The sequence below is a fragment of the Trachinotus anak genome, unplaced genomic scaffold (genome assembly GCF_046630095.1).
Source record: "Trachinotus anak isolate AG129_WGS33_773 ecotype Australia unplaced genomic scaffold, CSIRO_AGI_Tana_v1 ptg000002l, whole genome shotgun sequence".
Classification (NCBI taxonomy): Eukaryota; Metazoa; Chordata; class Actinopteri; order Carangiformes; family Carangidae; genus Trachinotus; species Trachinotus anak.
Genome location: NW_027273853.1, coordinates 10,350,907 through 10,366,811, shown reverse-complemented (window position 1 = coordinate 10,366,811; position 15,905 = coordinate 10,350,907). Strand labels below are relative to the sequence as shown.

The window sequence follows — 15,905 nt, the reverse complement described above, 5'->3', positions numbered from 1 at the left end:
ATCCCTGTTTGTGAGTTAGAGTCACTGTGCATGCCCTGAACACTGAGGATATTGAGCATTTAGGTGATATGGTCGACAAAGACAAAGCTGTTTCTTCCTACGTCCGTCACTACACTACTGGTTTTATAACACGATTCTCCTGATTTCTAAAAAGAGTGCCTTTTCTCCCTCCTTACTGTGCAAAATCTTGTACTGACAGAGACTACACAGAATTGAATGAAGACTTCTGAAGTTATGAAGGTCAAACAACTTCTGCACTCTGTTATTAATGTAAGCAACACTTACCATCACAGCCATAACTGTGAAACCCACTGCTGAGATGAGGATCCACACCCTAAGAAGAGACATTACATGACATACTCCACATCCTTCCTGTAACTAATGTGATTGTACATTTGCTTTCTCAGAGCAAACAAGACGTTGAACTTTACTGGAAACACATGATCACACACAGTGTGCTGTGTTAACTGTGAGCAGCTGAAGTCTCACCTCAGCCCGATAGGTTCTCGCACTGCAAACTTCATCTCATTTCCAAGCATCTGACTGATCTGTAAGCAAACAAGAACAAGATGAAAGAAAAAAGGAAATGAGTAATGAGAAGGGAACTGTAATTGCAATCAGTTCATCTTAACAGGTATCTATTATGACAACATTCAACAAAGCACCACATGACCAAGAATAAAGTGCTGTGCATGGAGGTGTATTTAATGTTGCTAACACATCTTTAGCAAGCTACTCGAAAAAAGCACATTAAACAAAGCAGTGGAAAGAAAAGAAGAGTGTCAGAGAAGGATCTATTAAGATGTTAATTAGAGACTGTAAATGTCTTCAACTCCTTAATCACCCCCTGGAGATTAAAAGCGTATGTCATCATAACATCTTGCAGTGAATTATGGATGAATAACTAACTACCAAGTCTATGGAAGAAAAAAACCCTTATTTGCTACAAACTGACTTAATCTTAGCAACACGAGAACAATTCAATATGAAATTTATAATCCTGAACGCCTGTAGAAAACAGAGGGAGAACGTTTTGACAAATTGAAAGCTATGTGAGCCACAGTGTCTCTGATTAACCAATTGTTCATTCCAGTCGAATACAAAGACAGATAATGGTTAATATTTCATGTAATGCCATATAGAGTGAATGTTATCATACAGCAATATTGAAAAGACACGCCAGAGTGTTTCCCTGATAATATCTGCTGGGATAAGCATCTCTTATTACACATGCTAGAAGCTTGCTGGAATGCAAATAATCAGCAACATGATGTTCTAGCTATGCTCCACGAGGCTCTAATATAGTCACTTCGACCTCTCCAAAAACACAAATTTGAACCTTCCAAATACACACCGTGTCTCCATTTCTGTTCAGCATGATAAATATCAATCTATAACTGTGTAAGTCATAATTAGTCAATACACAGAAAATGTATTAATGACACATTTGATGATCAGTTATCATTTAAGTTATTCATCAAGCAAAAATGCCTAATTTGCTGGTTCCAGATTTGCTCCCTTTGTCTGTTTTACTATCATTGTAAATTTGAGACCACACAATTATTGAAGACATTATGACATTTTTCTCATTTTTCATTTGCTCACATTCTGACTACACAGTTATGAGTTAATCAAAAGGATGCAAAAGAGCAAGAGCTCTATACAAAACCAAAATCAGTGTGCTAAAGCACCATGCAGTATTCATGATGGACTGTATATTATAGGTCCTTTGAAGTCCTGTGTATGTATATCTGTACGTGCAGTGCATGTCTGTGCATATATGAAAAAAAACAAAGGAGAAGGTTCACAGGGGAAGCATTTAGCATGTTGCTGGGGGACACGGGCTAAGAAAAGCTGACAATTTCAGTTTCAGACTTCAGACAAGGAGGTAAAAAACTGTTCCAGACAAACCACACAGAGAGCAAGTGAATCAAATGCTTGAATAGACAGTAACCCACATAGAAATTACAACTGTTGGTTGACTGTGAAGTTAAATTCCTTCATCCAAAGCCTTCGGGTCCTATCACAGTCCTAACAATTATTTCCCTTCAACATTAAACATCTCTTCCCTCAAATACTTTTCTTGTGTTGCAGTCAGAAATAGCATCACTGAAACTAAAAATACACTGAAGCATGAAAACCACTAAGGCAGAGGAGAGGATTCATTTTCATAGTGTTTAGAGGGAACTCACTATCAAAAGGCTGTGAAATGTCAGAGTGAATGAAACAAAATCATTCATGTCATATGCTAGAAAGATCAGGACAAGGGTTTTCAATGGTTTTGCCTTTTATCATTTTGCACCATGTAAATGTTACTGAGCTTGACCTCATGCATTTAAGAATATTATAAATTATGGCTATGACAATGAACCAATTTCAATGCAAAACATGATTTCTATTATCCACATTACTTATTCCAAGCAAGATGTAAATTAAAATCAACAAAATTGGTTTGTTGAAAGTTTTGTTTTACATATAAGACTTGTGCAATTAACAGTGGAACACAGGTCATAACCGTGAACATCTGCCGGCTACTTTATTAGGTACACCTTGCAAGTACTGGGTTGGACCCCTTTTGCCTTTAGAACTGCCTTAATTCTTCGTGGCATAGATTCAACAAGGTGCTGGAAACATTCCTCAGAGATTTTGGTCCATATTGATTTGTCGGCTGCACATCCATGATGCGAATCTCCCGTTCCACCCCATCCCAAAGGTGCTCTGTTGGAGGCCATTTGAGTACAATGACCTCATTGTCATGTTCAAGAAACCAGTTTGAGATGATTTGAGCTTATCCAGCAGCCATCAGAAGATTGGTACACTGTGGTAATACAAGGATGGACAGCAACAATACTCAGGTAGGCCATGGCGTTTAAACGATGCTTAATTGGTACTAAGGGGCGTGTGACAGGAAAATATCCCCAGCACCATTACACCACCACCAGCCTGAACCGTTGACATAAGGCAGGATGGATCCATGCTTTCATGTTGTTGATGCCAAATTCTGGCCCTACCATCCAAACGTCGCAGCAGAAATCGAGACTCATCAGACCAGGCAGCGTTTTTCCAATCTTCTATTGTCCAATTTTGGTGAGCCTTTGTGAATTGTAGCCTCAGTTTCCTGTTCTTGGCTGACAGGAGTGGCACCCGGTATGGCACTCCTGTTCAGTGCTGTAGCCCATCTGCTTCAAAGTTTGACATGTTGTGCATTCAGAGATGCTCTTCTGCATTGTTTGTAACGAGTGGTTATTTGAGTTACTGTTGCCTTCCTCTCAGCTCGAAGCAGTCTGGCCATTCTCCTCTGACCTCTGGCATCAACCAAGCATTTTAGTCCAGAGAGCTGCTGCTCACTGGATATTAGGGTTGTGAACGATAAACCGATGCGACCGGATATTCGGTTCAACAAGTGAGAGATACGGCTGCATCGGTAGCAGCCTCCTCAATCGATACGAATTATCAATGAATTCCTAGATGAATCGGTGATAGAGTCATGGATCGGGTATCGCGAGACTTTGAATTGGTTGGCGGCATTACACACGCGCCAGGTCTCTAAAACAACGCGAGAGCTGAGGCTGCCCGCGAAACGCCGTAGATGCCTAGCTGGTATTAGCATGAGTGATAAACAAGGGACGACCATGGATGTATTATAAGACCTGGATACGGCGCCGCTGCTCAGCCTTGCAGCCAATATTTTGTGGCCACTCGTGGTATTGCAGCGAAAAATCCCCCTGCGGCCCAAAAAGCATTTTTCCCATAGACCGCAATCGTATAAAAGAGGCCTGTAAAATTTTTAACAGGACACCTCCAGCTGTGCACACAGCCAAATATCAATCTTTCTAATGTATATTTTTAAGGCATGGGGTTTTAATCTGTGTAAAGGTTTTTCGAAGCTCAGAAAAAGCTCAGAAAAGTCTTTTTTCTCTGAGTGACGTCACCACTGTGTACGTGCACTCTATCCGCGGTCCCGCTGTGTCTCGAGAACGAGCATGGTTGCTAGGTTACTGCTAGCGTCGTCAGGACGAGAACAAGTTAGTGTGAAAAGTGAATAAACGGCACAAAGGTGAGTTTTCTTCTACACACATCAAGGTTCATTGATTTTGTGTTTTTTTTTTTTGCCGCATTTATTTGTCACTTCTTACACTTTTTTCAGGAATGTAAATGTTTTTAATCGATATATTCGCCGCATAAGTGGGTTCACTAAGACGCCAATATGATTTTTCATAACTTCCTCTGTAACAGTTTTCTTCAGGTATTTTAATTGAAGTCATTTAGCTTCTTTGTGATAGTTTCTGTGATCTGTGTGCCAGCAGTGTCTCATCCTGACTGCAGTTCACCAGCCTGTCATCCGCTCACAACAACCTTATTATTATTTTATAGATTGATGGCCTTCACTGTGACAGCGGGTTCAAACTATAACTGACTCCGGCCTGTAACCCGGTTATCGTTCTTACACTGTATGGAATCGATTCGTATCGAATCGGTCTGTAATAAAAGGATATCGTTTTTGAATCGAATCGTAACCTGTGTATCTAGATTCATATCGAATCGTTTATCACAGAGAGATGTGCAACCCTACTGGATATTTTCTCTTTTTCGGGCCATTCTCTGTAAACCCTAGAGATGGTGGTGCGGGAAAATTCCAGTATATCAGCAGTTATACTCAGACCAGCCCGTCTGAAACCAACAACCATGCCACGTTCAAAGTCACTTAAATCACCTTTCTTTCCCATTCTGATGCTTGATTTGAACTTCAGCAGATCGTCTCGACCATGTCTACATGCCTAAACGCATTGAATTGCTGCCATGTGATTAGCTGATTAGATATTTACGTTAATGAGCGGTTGAACAGGTGCACCACTTAAAGTGAGTGCATATTGACAAAGGAAAACACCCTTATTAATGATGTGATTGTAATCCCATCCCCATCCTCACAGTATGTTAAAGTAAGATTTTAGATTCCTAAGCATTTCCTGTTGCCCATGGCTGCAGCTAGCTTTGATCTCAGAGCAGAAGCTAAAAATATTAAATTAAAGAGTTACAGACTAGACCTGTTACATTCCTCCTTGTACTGCGGTTGAAACGCCTGTACATAGATCTGCCTGTGCCAGCTGTGATCATGTGACCAGGTGATTCAGCCTTCCTGTGCCATGGTTTCAACGGCTGTTTTTGACAGGAACACATAAATATTCATGACCGGCATGAGAAACTGAGCGGCAACTGATGGCACAGGGCTGGCTTGGGGTGGAATAGAGCGGAAGGGAGTTGGCGAGAGATGGAGAAACAGGAAAAGGAAGAAATACACAATGCTGTTTGTGGAGGGACAAACGCTTAGTCACAGCCGCTATAACGGCCTGGCTTTGTCATCAATCACTCAGTCAGCTACAATCAGTAAACAAAATGCAACTTTTCTGCCAGAGAGCATGAAAAATATTCAGGAGAAGTAGAATCTGTTATCCACTAACCTAAAATTTTTCACTTGAGTATGTACACTTCCCATCTAATGGATGTTGGTAGTTTGCACAGTCACATACAGGGATAGTGATCAAGATTTTATACGTCTCAGTGGTAATCCTCTGGGACAAAAAAAATGTTCATAGAACATTGCTGCATGTCTTATTTATGAATGTCTGAGCTCACACTGTCAGAGCTTGGTTGCTGCAACATGACCTTAGCAATAAAGTGGTGTACCAGTGTGTTACAGAAGCTGTCAAGAATACCATGGACAAAAGAGGCAAGCACTCACATACAGTAGCACAAATACAATACTACAATACTCCATCACTTAAGTATAAGTAATAGGGACTGTATTCTTATCTGGAAGCAGTAAAAGAAGCAGGAAGAGACAGTCAGTGGACCACAGGAGCACTTCCCTCCTTTGTTTACAGGAACCACAGGGATAAAGTCAACTGTTTCCTCCTCCAAACCAACTCCTGCTGTGCAGCTAACCTTACATTTTGATCCCATGGGCCTCTTTACCACAAGCACTTGTAGCAAGGATGAATGGAACAACTCGAGTAACAGCACAATGCAGGAGAGTTAGTGAACAATTCAACTGTATGAGCAACAATTTATTTTCTAAATTAGGGTCAATGTCACGGTTAAATAGGGAAACCCACTTTTCAAATCAGCACGTACAATAGGCCACGTTAGGCGAGGCATTGTCTCACTGTACTCTGCACTATTATAATCATTACAGTAAGTATCTAACCTCCAGAATCTTTCTCGAATCAAATAAGTGTTTTTCCTCTCTTTATCTTTATATGTATCTGTCTCAATCACAGCGCTGCGTGTACGGGATCTAAGTGGCAGATGTCTAGGTTAAGCTCCTTGCTAAAACATTAAGACAGGAAACAAACACTCTGGGGGGCTGAGAAAAAGGAGCAGACATTTCATCACAAGCTACCAGCCACCACCGTATGCCTGCACCCTTCTGTTCTGTTCCCTGCTCTCACTTGCCTGATTAATATTTCAGTGAGGAACAGTTTGCTGTGCCTATGCTCATTTTATCTGATTAAAAAAAAAAAAAAAAATCTGTGGAATCTCGATATTTGATCCCTCTGAGATGGAACCAAAAATTATTGTCGGTCTGCAACCTTGCTGCTCGACATGCATGAATATGACAAGTGTTTTTGTGTCTGCTGGTATGAACCAGCATGTGTGCTGTTGTGTTTTGGTATACACATCACTGTACACTGTCCATATGAATATGCAAATGCATGCTAGGCAGGAATATAATACATGAGACGCAAGAGGCTCCCAAGGGAGCCAGTCACATCTCTGTGGAGCTGAGGGTGCTCATCGGATAACGTGATCTAGATTCACTGAAGCGTATGGAGCAAATGCACACAGTAGGACACTATGAGAGCGATGAGCCACTTAACAGACCATTGTGGCTTTTAAAAGGAATCCATAGCTCTTCTCAGGGTTAATGAATGCAACTGTGGTTGAGCGCCATTCTTTCTTATGCATTGCAGCAATATTATCCATTTGACTGATGATGGTTTAACACATGTGCTTAAATTAATAACTAAGCTTTTTATTGCACTGATGCCTTTGTTTTCTGCATTATTTCCCTATTATGGAATAAAAATGACTGGAATGTGTTCATGTGATGTAATCTGACCTTTGAGCGGTGTACTTCGCCATCATCATCCTCGCCGCCAACTCCAAGGATCTTCCGGCTCTTAAGACGGCTTATCAAGTCTGTCTGACTGTGCTTCTTCATCAGAGGAGGGTGAGGTTTAGAAGCCATGGTGCAAACACCTGATGAAGAAATGGAAAGAGAGGTACATGGTTGGAAAAGTAGCAAAAGCAAGCATTGTGTGCATAGTAGTATTGTTGGAGGGGATAAATTAATAAATGAAATGGAGAAAGAGTGAGAAAGAGAAAAACACAAGATATTCGTTTTGAGTTTCCATTTTCCATTATTTTAAAAACATCAGCTGAATATTACTTCTGTTACTATCCCTCTCTCCGAAGAAGACACGTCTCTACAGCACAAGCAGGAAGAGGTATCTACCAATCTACAAATAATCCCCTTGAGGACTTGACTTATGCAACACAATTACATAACACAGGTCTAGCAAATACAAACACATAAAACCTCCCTTTTAAAATCAGACTGGAAGCAGGAGGCAGATGTCCTGTAGGCCTGCTGGGAGGCCAACAGACACAGGTGCCTGCTCAGTCAATGTATCCGATACTGACCATAGGCATGCTTTACACGACCAAACACACACACAGACATACATATGGACACACACACACACACACAAATGGAGCTGGGTTTTGTGAAGACTGAGGGTCTTACTTTCCTTATCGATCAAGTTCCACTGACAACATGTGACTCAGTAAGTGGAAGGTGGCTTTCATGTGCTTGTATTGTCTAGAGCAATACGCCCTAACTTTCAGACATATCTATGTCTCACTTGAAATGGCTCCTGAGTGCCGCTTTACTCTCACAATGATTTTATCATTTACTTTTTTATTTTTTGTCAGTGTCTCACCAGTTATCCCCACTGCTGTGATTAAAACAGACTAAAGCCACATTAGTTAACATAACATTAGTTTTCAATTAATTTGTATTTTAACTGTGTTAATGCATAGTGCCTGTTGATTCAAAGAGGACAAGCAAAAGTTAAATCAAGAGAGAACATCATCAATTCAATAACGTAACATCCACCACAGCTGGAGGGAAAAAGGCATGCACAAACAAGTGCACACACAAATACACAATGGGACGGCCTGTCTAAAAATTGATGGCTATTCCACAAGGCAATTCTCTAGACGAGTAAAACAAGAGCAATTATTGAACCGCTCTCCTAAGGATGAGGACAGTACCTCTAACAGAGAGCTCTGTCCCCAGGAAAGGAAAAAAAAAACAATCAGTGCAAACAGGAAACAACACAAAGTGCTCTGTTTTCCACCAAACTGGAAGTGTACCATCACAGTTAGAGGCACCGACAAAGCATCGAGTAAATATAAACAAATACTGGTTATCTTACAGAGGCTAACCTGCACAGCTAGGGCTGCACAGGAGAACATAATGCTGTAAACAAATGAAGTACATGGAGTGGACAATATCATGAAAATCTATATATGCTTAGATGCTCTGATACAAAAGCCCAGCAACAAATTTTACTGAATGATTTATTGGAATTTGTGTTGAAACAACAGGTCAACTGTCTGTTAAACTGATCATGATTTCTCCAACTGATAAATCAATTTAGTCAGTTACCCAGTAAAAATTAACAAACACTTGCTGGTTTCATCACCTCTAATGTGGTGATTTGCTGCTTTTATCTTTCATGTCACTGTACATTTTAAGCCTCTGGACTGCTGATGAGACAAAATTAACAACTTGAGGACATCACCCCTAAATAATAACTTACATAACGACAAGCCTAATTGATAATGTAAATAAGTTGTAGCCATACTTTGTTCTTCTATAATCCACTTCCTGCCACCCCGTGTTTGGGAGGGACAGGTGGAAACTAGAGAATCTGACCCCAGTGCAGATTTTTATAAATATATACTTATGTACTGTAATTTATATTTCAAGTTTTTAACACATTACATCATTTTACCAGATGCAGATGAGTGCCCTTTTTTCACATCCTTCTTTTTACAAACTAAAGCACTTCATAACACACTGAACAAGTTTTCTTTCACCTACAATCATTTCAGCAACACCTCTTCTTCTTGTGAACTTTGATGGAAAAATCCATGAGACATTTGTAAGCTTGTTTTCATGCTCAATGAATCAGTACACTCACAGAGTGACTGTGATGAGACATTTGCCTCTGGCTAAATTATGTTAATTATCAGATGAAATGGACTGTCAGATTGACAGATTAGTCACAAAAAAAGTTTCCAAGAAGTTAAATCAAATGTACCATCATGGTTTGCTTTATTACACTGCATCCTTTGTAATGTGATGGTTGCATATGCATTCACTGCTGTATCAAGCCTACAGCAAGGCTACAACCTCCCCATTGAGAGAAAAGTAAACAGGCAAATCATTCTTCCCTGCTTTCATCGCCACATTGTGGTGACATTGTGGTCCCATGAATTTTGATCTGTTTCACCACCATGACCCCATCAAAATCTGTGATAAAGCAGCAAGACACACCTCACTGCATGCATTGGTAAATCACACATTTCTCCCACATGCTAAAATACCCTTGCAATTCCCTACCAGTGCTCCTTGACTTGCCAGAGTAATGCTGTTGCAGTTGCCTAGCAACTGTCAATGGACCAATCGCTTCTTCATTACTGAAAGCACCTTTCATGATTGAAAATACCTTTGATGATGAGGTCTCTGCTGAGAGTCACTGATACTTCGCTGTCGTAGGTGACATTTTAAGATGAATCAAGAGACTCAGATTGGTATTCAGTCAGCTGGAGTAGAGACATGCTTTCCCAATGAGTGTCTTCCTGTCAGAATAAAAGGCTTAAAGAGCTCCTACCTTACTCTTTAAAGTTCAAAAGCAGATACATGGTAAACCGCTGTCAATTACAACTACTGTTACATTAGCGAGATCACTGTTCATGTGATCTCACCACTTCAGCATGGCAACATGCACATTCAACTGAGTAGTGAACCCAAACACATCGCATCTGGATGATGAAACATGGTATGAGTTGTGTAAAACAATGACATTTTGATTGAGCTGTAAAGAATGAATGAAGAGAAGCTGAATTTAACAGTAGACAGGAGTCAATTTTCAGGCAGCCGAGATTCAAATTACAATGGACTCAGAACATGTAGAGAGACACTGTTCAGAAATAGAGTGATAGATTACTGCGCAAAGGACTAGGAGCTGTCTAGGTGCCGGTCTGGAGAAATGTTGCTATAATACAGCTTTAAATGCCTTCAAGCCCTATTGGCAAAATATTGATATCTCTACATACATGGATACATAGAGATGTTTTTTTTACAGTGAGAGCACAAATGGTCCTGTAACTTATAGCAATTAAGTGCTTCACAACACTTCAGTAAGATGGCTGCTCACCATTATAGGAGGTCTGACTCCTGTTGATCCAAGTGAAGGGAGATCCTTATACTTACTATGCTCCACAAAAGTAAGAAACTTAACCAGCTAATCTATAATCAGCCTTTGATGGATTGAATATAATTTATAGACAAGAAAATTAATCAAGAAAATTATCACAAAATTTATCAATAATGAAAACAGTCATTAGTGCAGCCCTAAATTGAAGTGTCTACAGAATAAAACTAATTAAGCTCCTACTGATGATATATGAAAAGTATATGAAATATACAAAATGAGAAATGTCTTAGTGATTGAACTACCAGGATCCAGAAATGCCTCCAGAGCACTTCTCACCAAAATAAAACCGACAACTTGATCATTCAATAACCAGTGCTATGTTAAAATAGGGATAATTTTCAAGAATACATAAATATTCCTGGAGCAACTGCTTAGGAATGAAATCCTATTTCTTCCCAGGAAATCCTATTTTCCATTTAAGGGTTTATTAATTGAAAGAATTTGTCAAATTTCAGCAATAGACGGTGGTTAATTCCCTGCTCCAGAAGACAGGCACATCAACAAACACAGATTCCTAAAAGCGTTGTATGTGTGATGATGACATGCATAAATAACAGCTTCGAGGATTTTCAAAAAAAAAAAAAAAAAAAGATAAGAGGCAGGTGTATCAGGGATGTATGTTTCTACTGATGCAGTCTGAAGAGATAGGACTCCTTTCACTTTTTATGACAGAGTATGTCTTTCTAGAATATCAATGCATTTACCTTCCTGAGGGTTAAACAAAAGGAAGAACGTATAAATTAATAATCTAGTGGACGAAAACCTGAGAGTTGAGTACCAGCAATAATATGAGCAAAAAACAATACTCTCTCTCTGTTCTTACTGCAGGTTTTGTAACAGAACATGTGCTGTGGAAAAGATAAGCTGCTAAACATAGGAGGAAGATACTGTGGGAAAGGTGAGAATTCCCTGAGAGATCTCTGGTTAGTGACTAGAAAGATGTTCTGTGAGAAATAATTGTATCATACGAACAAAGCAGTGTGTGGGTGTGGAGGAGCAACTGTGAACAAATGTGTTACTCAAAATAAGAAAGCAGACTCTACAGCCTGTTCATCTCCTCCTCTTTTCCATAAATAATATGAGACACAGTTGCCCAATGGTCTCCAAATCCGCTCGCCAACATGTTTGGGATATCTAGCAGCACCATATAGTGCCAAGAGCAGATAAGGCAAAAAAACAATTCCTCTACTCAGACTGTAAAAACAAGTGCGGGGAGTTAATCCTCAATGAAATGTCTGTCTCTTGTGGCCACTCAGAATAATTTACTGACCTTAGTCAAAGTATTATCTCTGATGGTTAGTGTTAATGGTATAGATTTCTCATTATCGTGAGGAATACTGGAGCTTCAACACAGTATAACTTAAAGCTGAGGACAGGAGGATCCAGTCTCCCATGTTCTGTTGGAACTGGATCGAGCACCCTTGACCCTTATTGGATTCAAGATGTCATAACAGTGTTAAGGAGGTGCTTGTTTGTGTTACTGGTGCAACAGACTAAGCCATCCCCTCTGCCACTTTTTAGGGATGACAGTGTTAATCTGTCAGTCAGTGTCAACTTTGGTTCAGAGTGGAAAATCTCTAAAACTACTGGAGGGATTGCCATGGAATTTTGTACAGAGACATTTATGGCCACTGAAAGATTAGTCCTCCATAGCCAGAACTATCTCAAGAGTGCTCTGTCAGAATGGTCTGACCCATTATCATTCTGCTACTTATGATTAAAATGGCTAATTCCTCAGAAACAAAATGCAACAAAACACAGCAAAGATGTACAATTCAATTCTTCATCAAAACTTGCCATTTTTGGTGTGTAGGTTAGAATAAGTGTTGGAGCATCTGTGTTTAACAGCACTGTGCTGGGCAGGTGACAGGTCTGTTTAGTGTTTGTGTGCACTGAAAGACGTCACAGCATGGAAACAGGGGAAAAGATTAGTGTGGTCATCCGGATGTAATGTTTCTATTACTGCTGATTGATAAATACCTATGACTACTGCAAAGTTATTTTACCAGGGAGTGAATGCAGATTGTACCCTTTGACTGACAGTGACGACAAAGCCAGATGTTAGTGGGTTTTGTTAGTGGGTTAGTGTAAAAGGGGCTTTGGTGACAAACTTAACATTTATTCAAAAGTTTATTCTGTAGATAAATGTCCCCTTACTGTATCTTTTTGTCAGTGATTCACAAAACAGTTCCACAATTGGAATAGACCTCATTATACAACGTCAACAAAGTCATGTCTGTAGCTCACATATATCAAATTAGTTTGAGTTTCATTGAAAGGTGACAATTTGTTAATTTGTCTGCCGACAAGAGTGGATGAGATAACACGCATAACCATACAACATCACCAGAAAATAAAGCCTCAAATATATTCTACATTAATATTTTTATGAACATTATTTTAACTGCCTGTACAATCTACTGTGTCAGCTCTCGTGTTTGTTGTAGATCAGAAACACATTTTGTGGCTGACAGAAGAACATGAAGGGTCTTAAATGGTGCCTTTTTTCTTCCTGTGGCCTGCATGATCACACATTTGTCGCATTCAGTTGACCCTGACGTCATCACTGCTTAGTGGAGAGTGGGCACTGGTAGCAGAGAATGGCACATTATATTGTATAAGTGGAGATCCAGCTATCCAGGAGTGCTGAAACTCAGATTTCTTCAAATCAACTAATGTAGTGGTTTCCCTGCCCGGCACATGCTGACTCTGATGTAGTGGAAATTACAAATGAGGTTCAGTTGTGGCAAAAGGGCAAAGAAAACAGATGAATACAGAAAGCAGCGCTTGTGACAGCTGGTCATAAACAAAAGACAATGGAGATGGCAGTGAATTCCTATCTTGAGTTAGAACAGGCCGCTAATACATGCCCTGGAAACTGTACTCTATACAACAGACAGGGGATCTGTACATGCTGGCGGTCTGACGAGAACTGCTCCTCAGTCACTATCAATGGATTATTGTGCTGAGTCTAACAGTTTAATACTGTGAGATCATCTGAGGACAGTTAAGATGGAATGAACTAGTCCTAATGATTCCTGGGATTTGGAGTTTCCCTGCCCAATATTCAGTTATTAAATCACAGTAAACCATGGGAGTTTACCCTCTTGTTGGCTGACTTCTTCCAACGTGATTATGTAAGCATGTTGCTGGAGTGGTTATTGAAGATCAGTGGGGAGTCACCATGGCATGCAGAGCCGAGTATATCAGTAGTCACCATTACTGTAATGACATTTTACAACTACATCTGTTAGGGCAAGATTTTTAACAATGGAAATGTGTTGAAAAACACTGTTTCAAAGTTATTGGTATCACAACTAAATGCTGTAAGACATCAAGTAAGATTGTGGATCTCTGAACAATGATTTCAAGTACTCAGCTGTAGGATAATAACAGAGTTCACAGTACAGCAGTCCAGCTGGGTCTCTGTTGACTCCCTGCTGGTCCCTCGTTCTAGTGAAGGCAGATACTCCTTTACTGTAAACTTGGGCTGCTAAACACTATTAGAAACACAAGAAACTTGCTTGTCCAGTTACATTAAGGCAACAAACAACCCATATTGGAACACTGTCGAGCACCCTGTAGGAGCAGGAGCCAAGTATATCAAATTAAAAAAATAAAAAAAAAATTATTTCCTCCATGGCAGCAAAACAATTTACACAAGCCATCAGATACACCTTTAATGTAAACGTGGGCTCCTAAACACTATTAGACACACAAGAAACTTGCTGGTTCAGTAACATTAAGGCTAACAACCCATATTGCAACACTGTCAAGCACCCTGTAGGGGCAGGGGCCAGTAATTGCTACCTTCAAAGAGAAGAGTTGTGATATTATATATATATATATGTATATATATGTGTGTGCCTAGCCCTTGAATATAATCCGTCCACCATTTATTCAAATTTTATTGCCTGAAAATATTACTTCTTTTAAATTTGTAAATATATGGCATGGTAGCTTTGTACTCCTCATCTGCAACATATGAACACAATGTATAATTCAGTGGTGTGTTAGAAAGACAGGTGGTTTATTTTTGCCATCTGCTACATAGTTCTCGTGTGTGTGTGTGTGTGTGTGTGTGTGTGTGTGTGGTGGTGGTAGTGGGGGGCGCTATAGCAGTATAAAGTCACAGCCAGTTGATTGTTTGGTGTTTCTCTCTCAGGAGCCACCTTGACACAGCAGGCTCACTGTGACACCAACTCAGAAGGTGGTGAGGTAAAGCAGAGCTGACACTTAGTGCACACGCACAGCTGGGAGGTGAATGATCTCTTCCAAGGAGCACAACCATCCGAGCTCAGCGGGGATCCAGCACACATGGATCAAACGTACACGGCGACAAAGCTGGCACAAAGCTTCAAAGCTCTTCACTGCAATGAGAAACAGCCCACTAGTAATTATTACTACTCATATATAATTATTATTTTTACTGTTACACAATGACTAACAGGGTTATTGTTGATCTTCTCTTCTCTGCATAGGCATATTATTACAATGTCACTATGATTTTAAGATATGTGATAATTATAATTGCATAAATGGGCAGATGTTCTGTTTCATTACATTTCAAAAAAACACAATACAATCAAAAGCACCTACAAAGCAGCACAAACTGCAGCCTCCACAATAACCATACAGCACCTCTACATATCTATACATATCTGAAGAATTAAGCCATAAGAAAAATTGAAGATATTGGTGGTGTAGTGGAGTCACAGGTAGCTAGAAATACTAGATGTCAAATGCTTGTTGTCCAGGGTAACTGTTAGCAAAGTCTAATTAAGTGATCTAATGAGGCAGGGTTAATGAGGCACAGCAAACAGTTATTAGTGGAGAAAACCTCATGCTAGAGTGCTGTACTTTTTTCTTCTTTTCTCTTGTGGGTAACAATTAGACTTATTACTCACATACACTTATAATGCAGATAGCAACAGACACAGTGAAGCCTTTAAACGTTGCTTGGGAGACTAACAGAAGCATCATTATGGTTATGAAGTTATGTTGTCCATCTTGGTAAGAGCAGAGAAATATGAGTAGCTATATAATAACTAGACTCTAACAGGTAATGATCAGTAATAGTGGCATTTTGAAATCACATCAGTGGTTAAATACTGGAGTTTATGAATGGTGGTAACTCTGCTTTATTGTCAGTGTTCCTCTCTTGCAGAGAAGAGAGAAGAAGTCAAAAGTAGGCCCTTTCAGCTGTATCATACTGACAAAATAATTTCATGTTCTGTGGCTCCCTGAGGCTGGTAAGACTAGAAACAGAATGTAATTGTTGATTTTATAGCCAACAATCATTTGGAGGTCTTATTCTACTATCAATTCCATTGA

The 15,905-nt window shown here is 39.8% G+C and overlaps 1 protein-coding gene across 1 annotated transcript in view; it reads right to left on the bottom strand.

Annotated features, from left to right (window-relative positions):
• tp53i11b (tumor protein p53 inducible protein 11b) overlaps positions 1-15,905 on the bottom strand; it is a 35,586-nt gene that overhangs the window by 5,668 nt on the left and 14,013 nt on the right. The window contains exons 2-4 of the mRNA XM_071495647.1: positions 7,121-7,260; positions 490-548; positions 286-334 (exon numbers count right to left, since the gene is read on the bottom strand). Of these exons, the coding sequence (XP_071351748.1) occupies positions 286-334; positions 490-548; positions 7,121-7,249 (237 nt within the window). The 5' untranslated portion in view covers positions 7,250-7,260. The remainder of the gene's footprint in view (positions 1-285; positions 335-489; positions 549-7,120; positions 7,261-15,905) is intronic.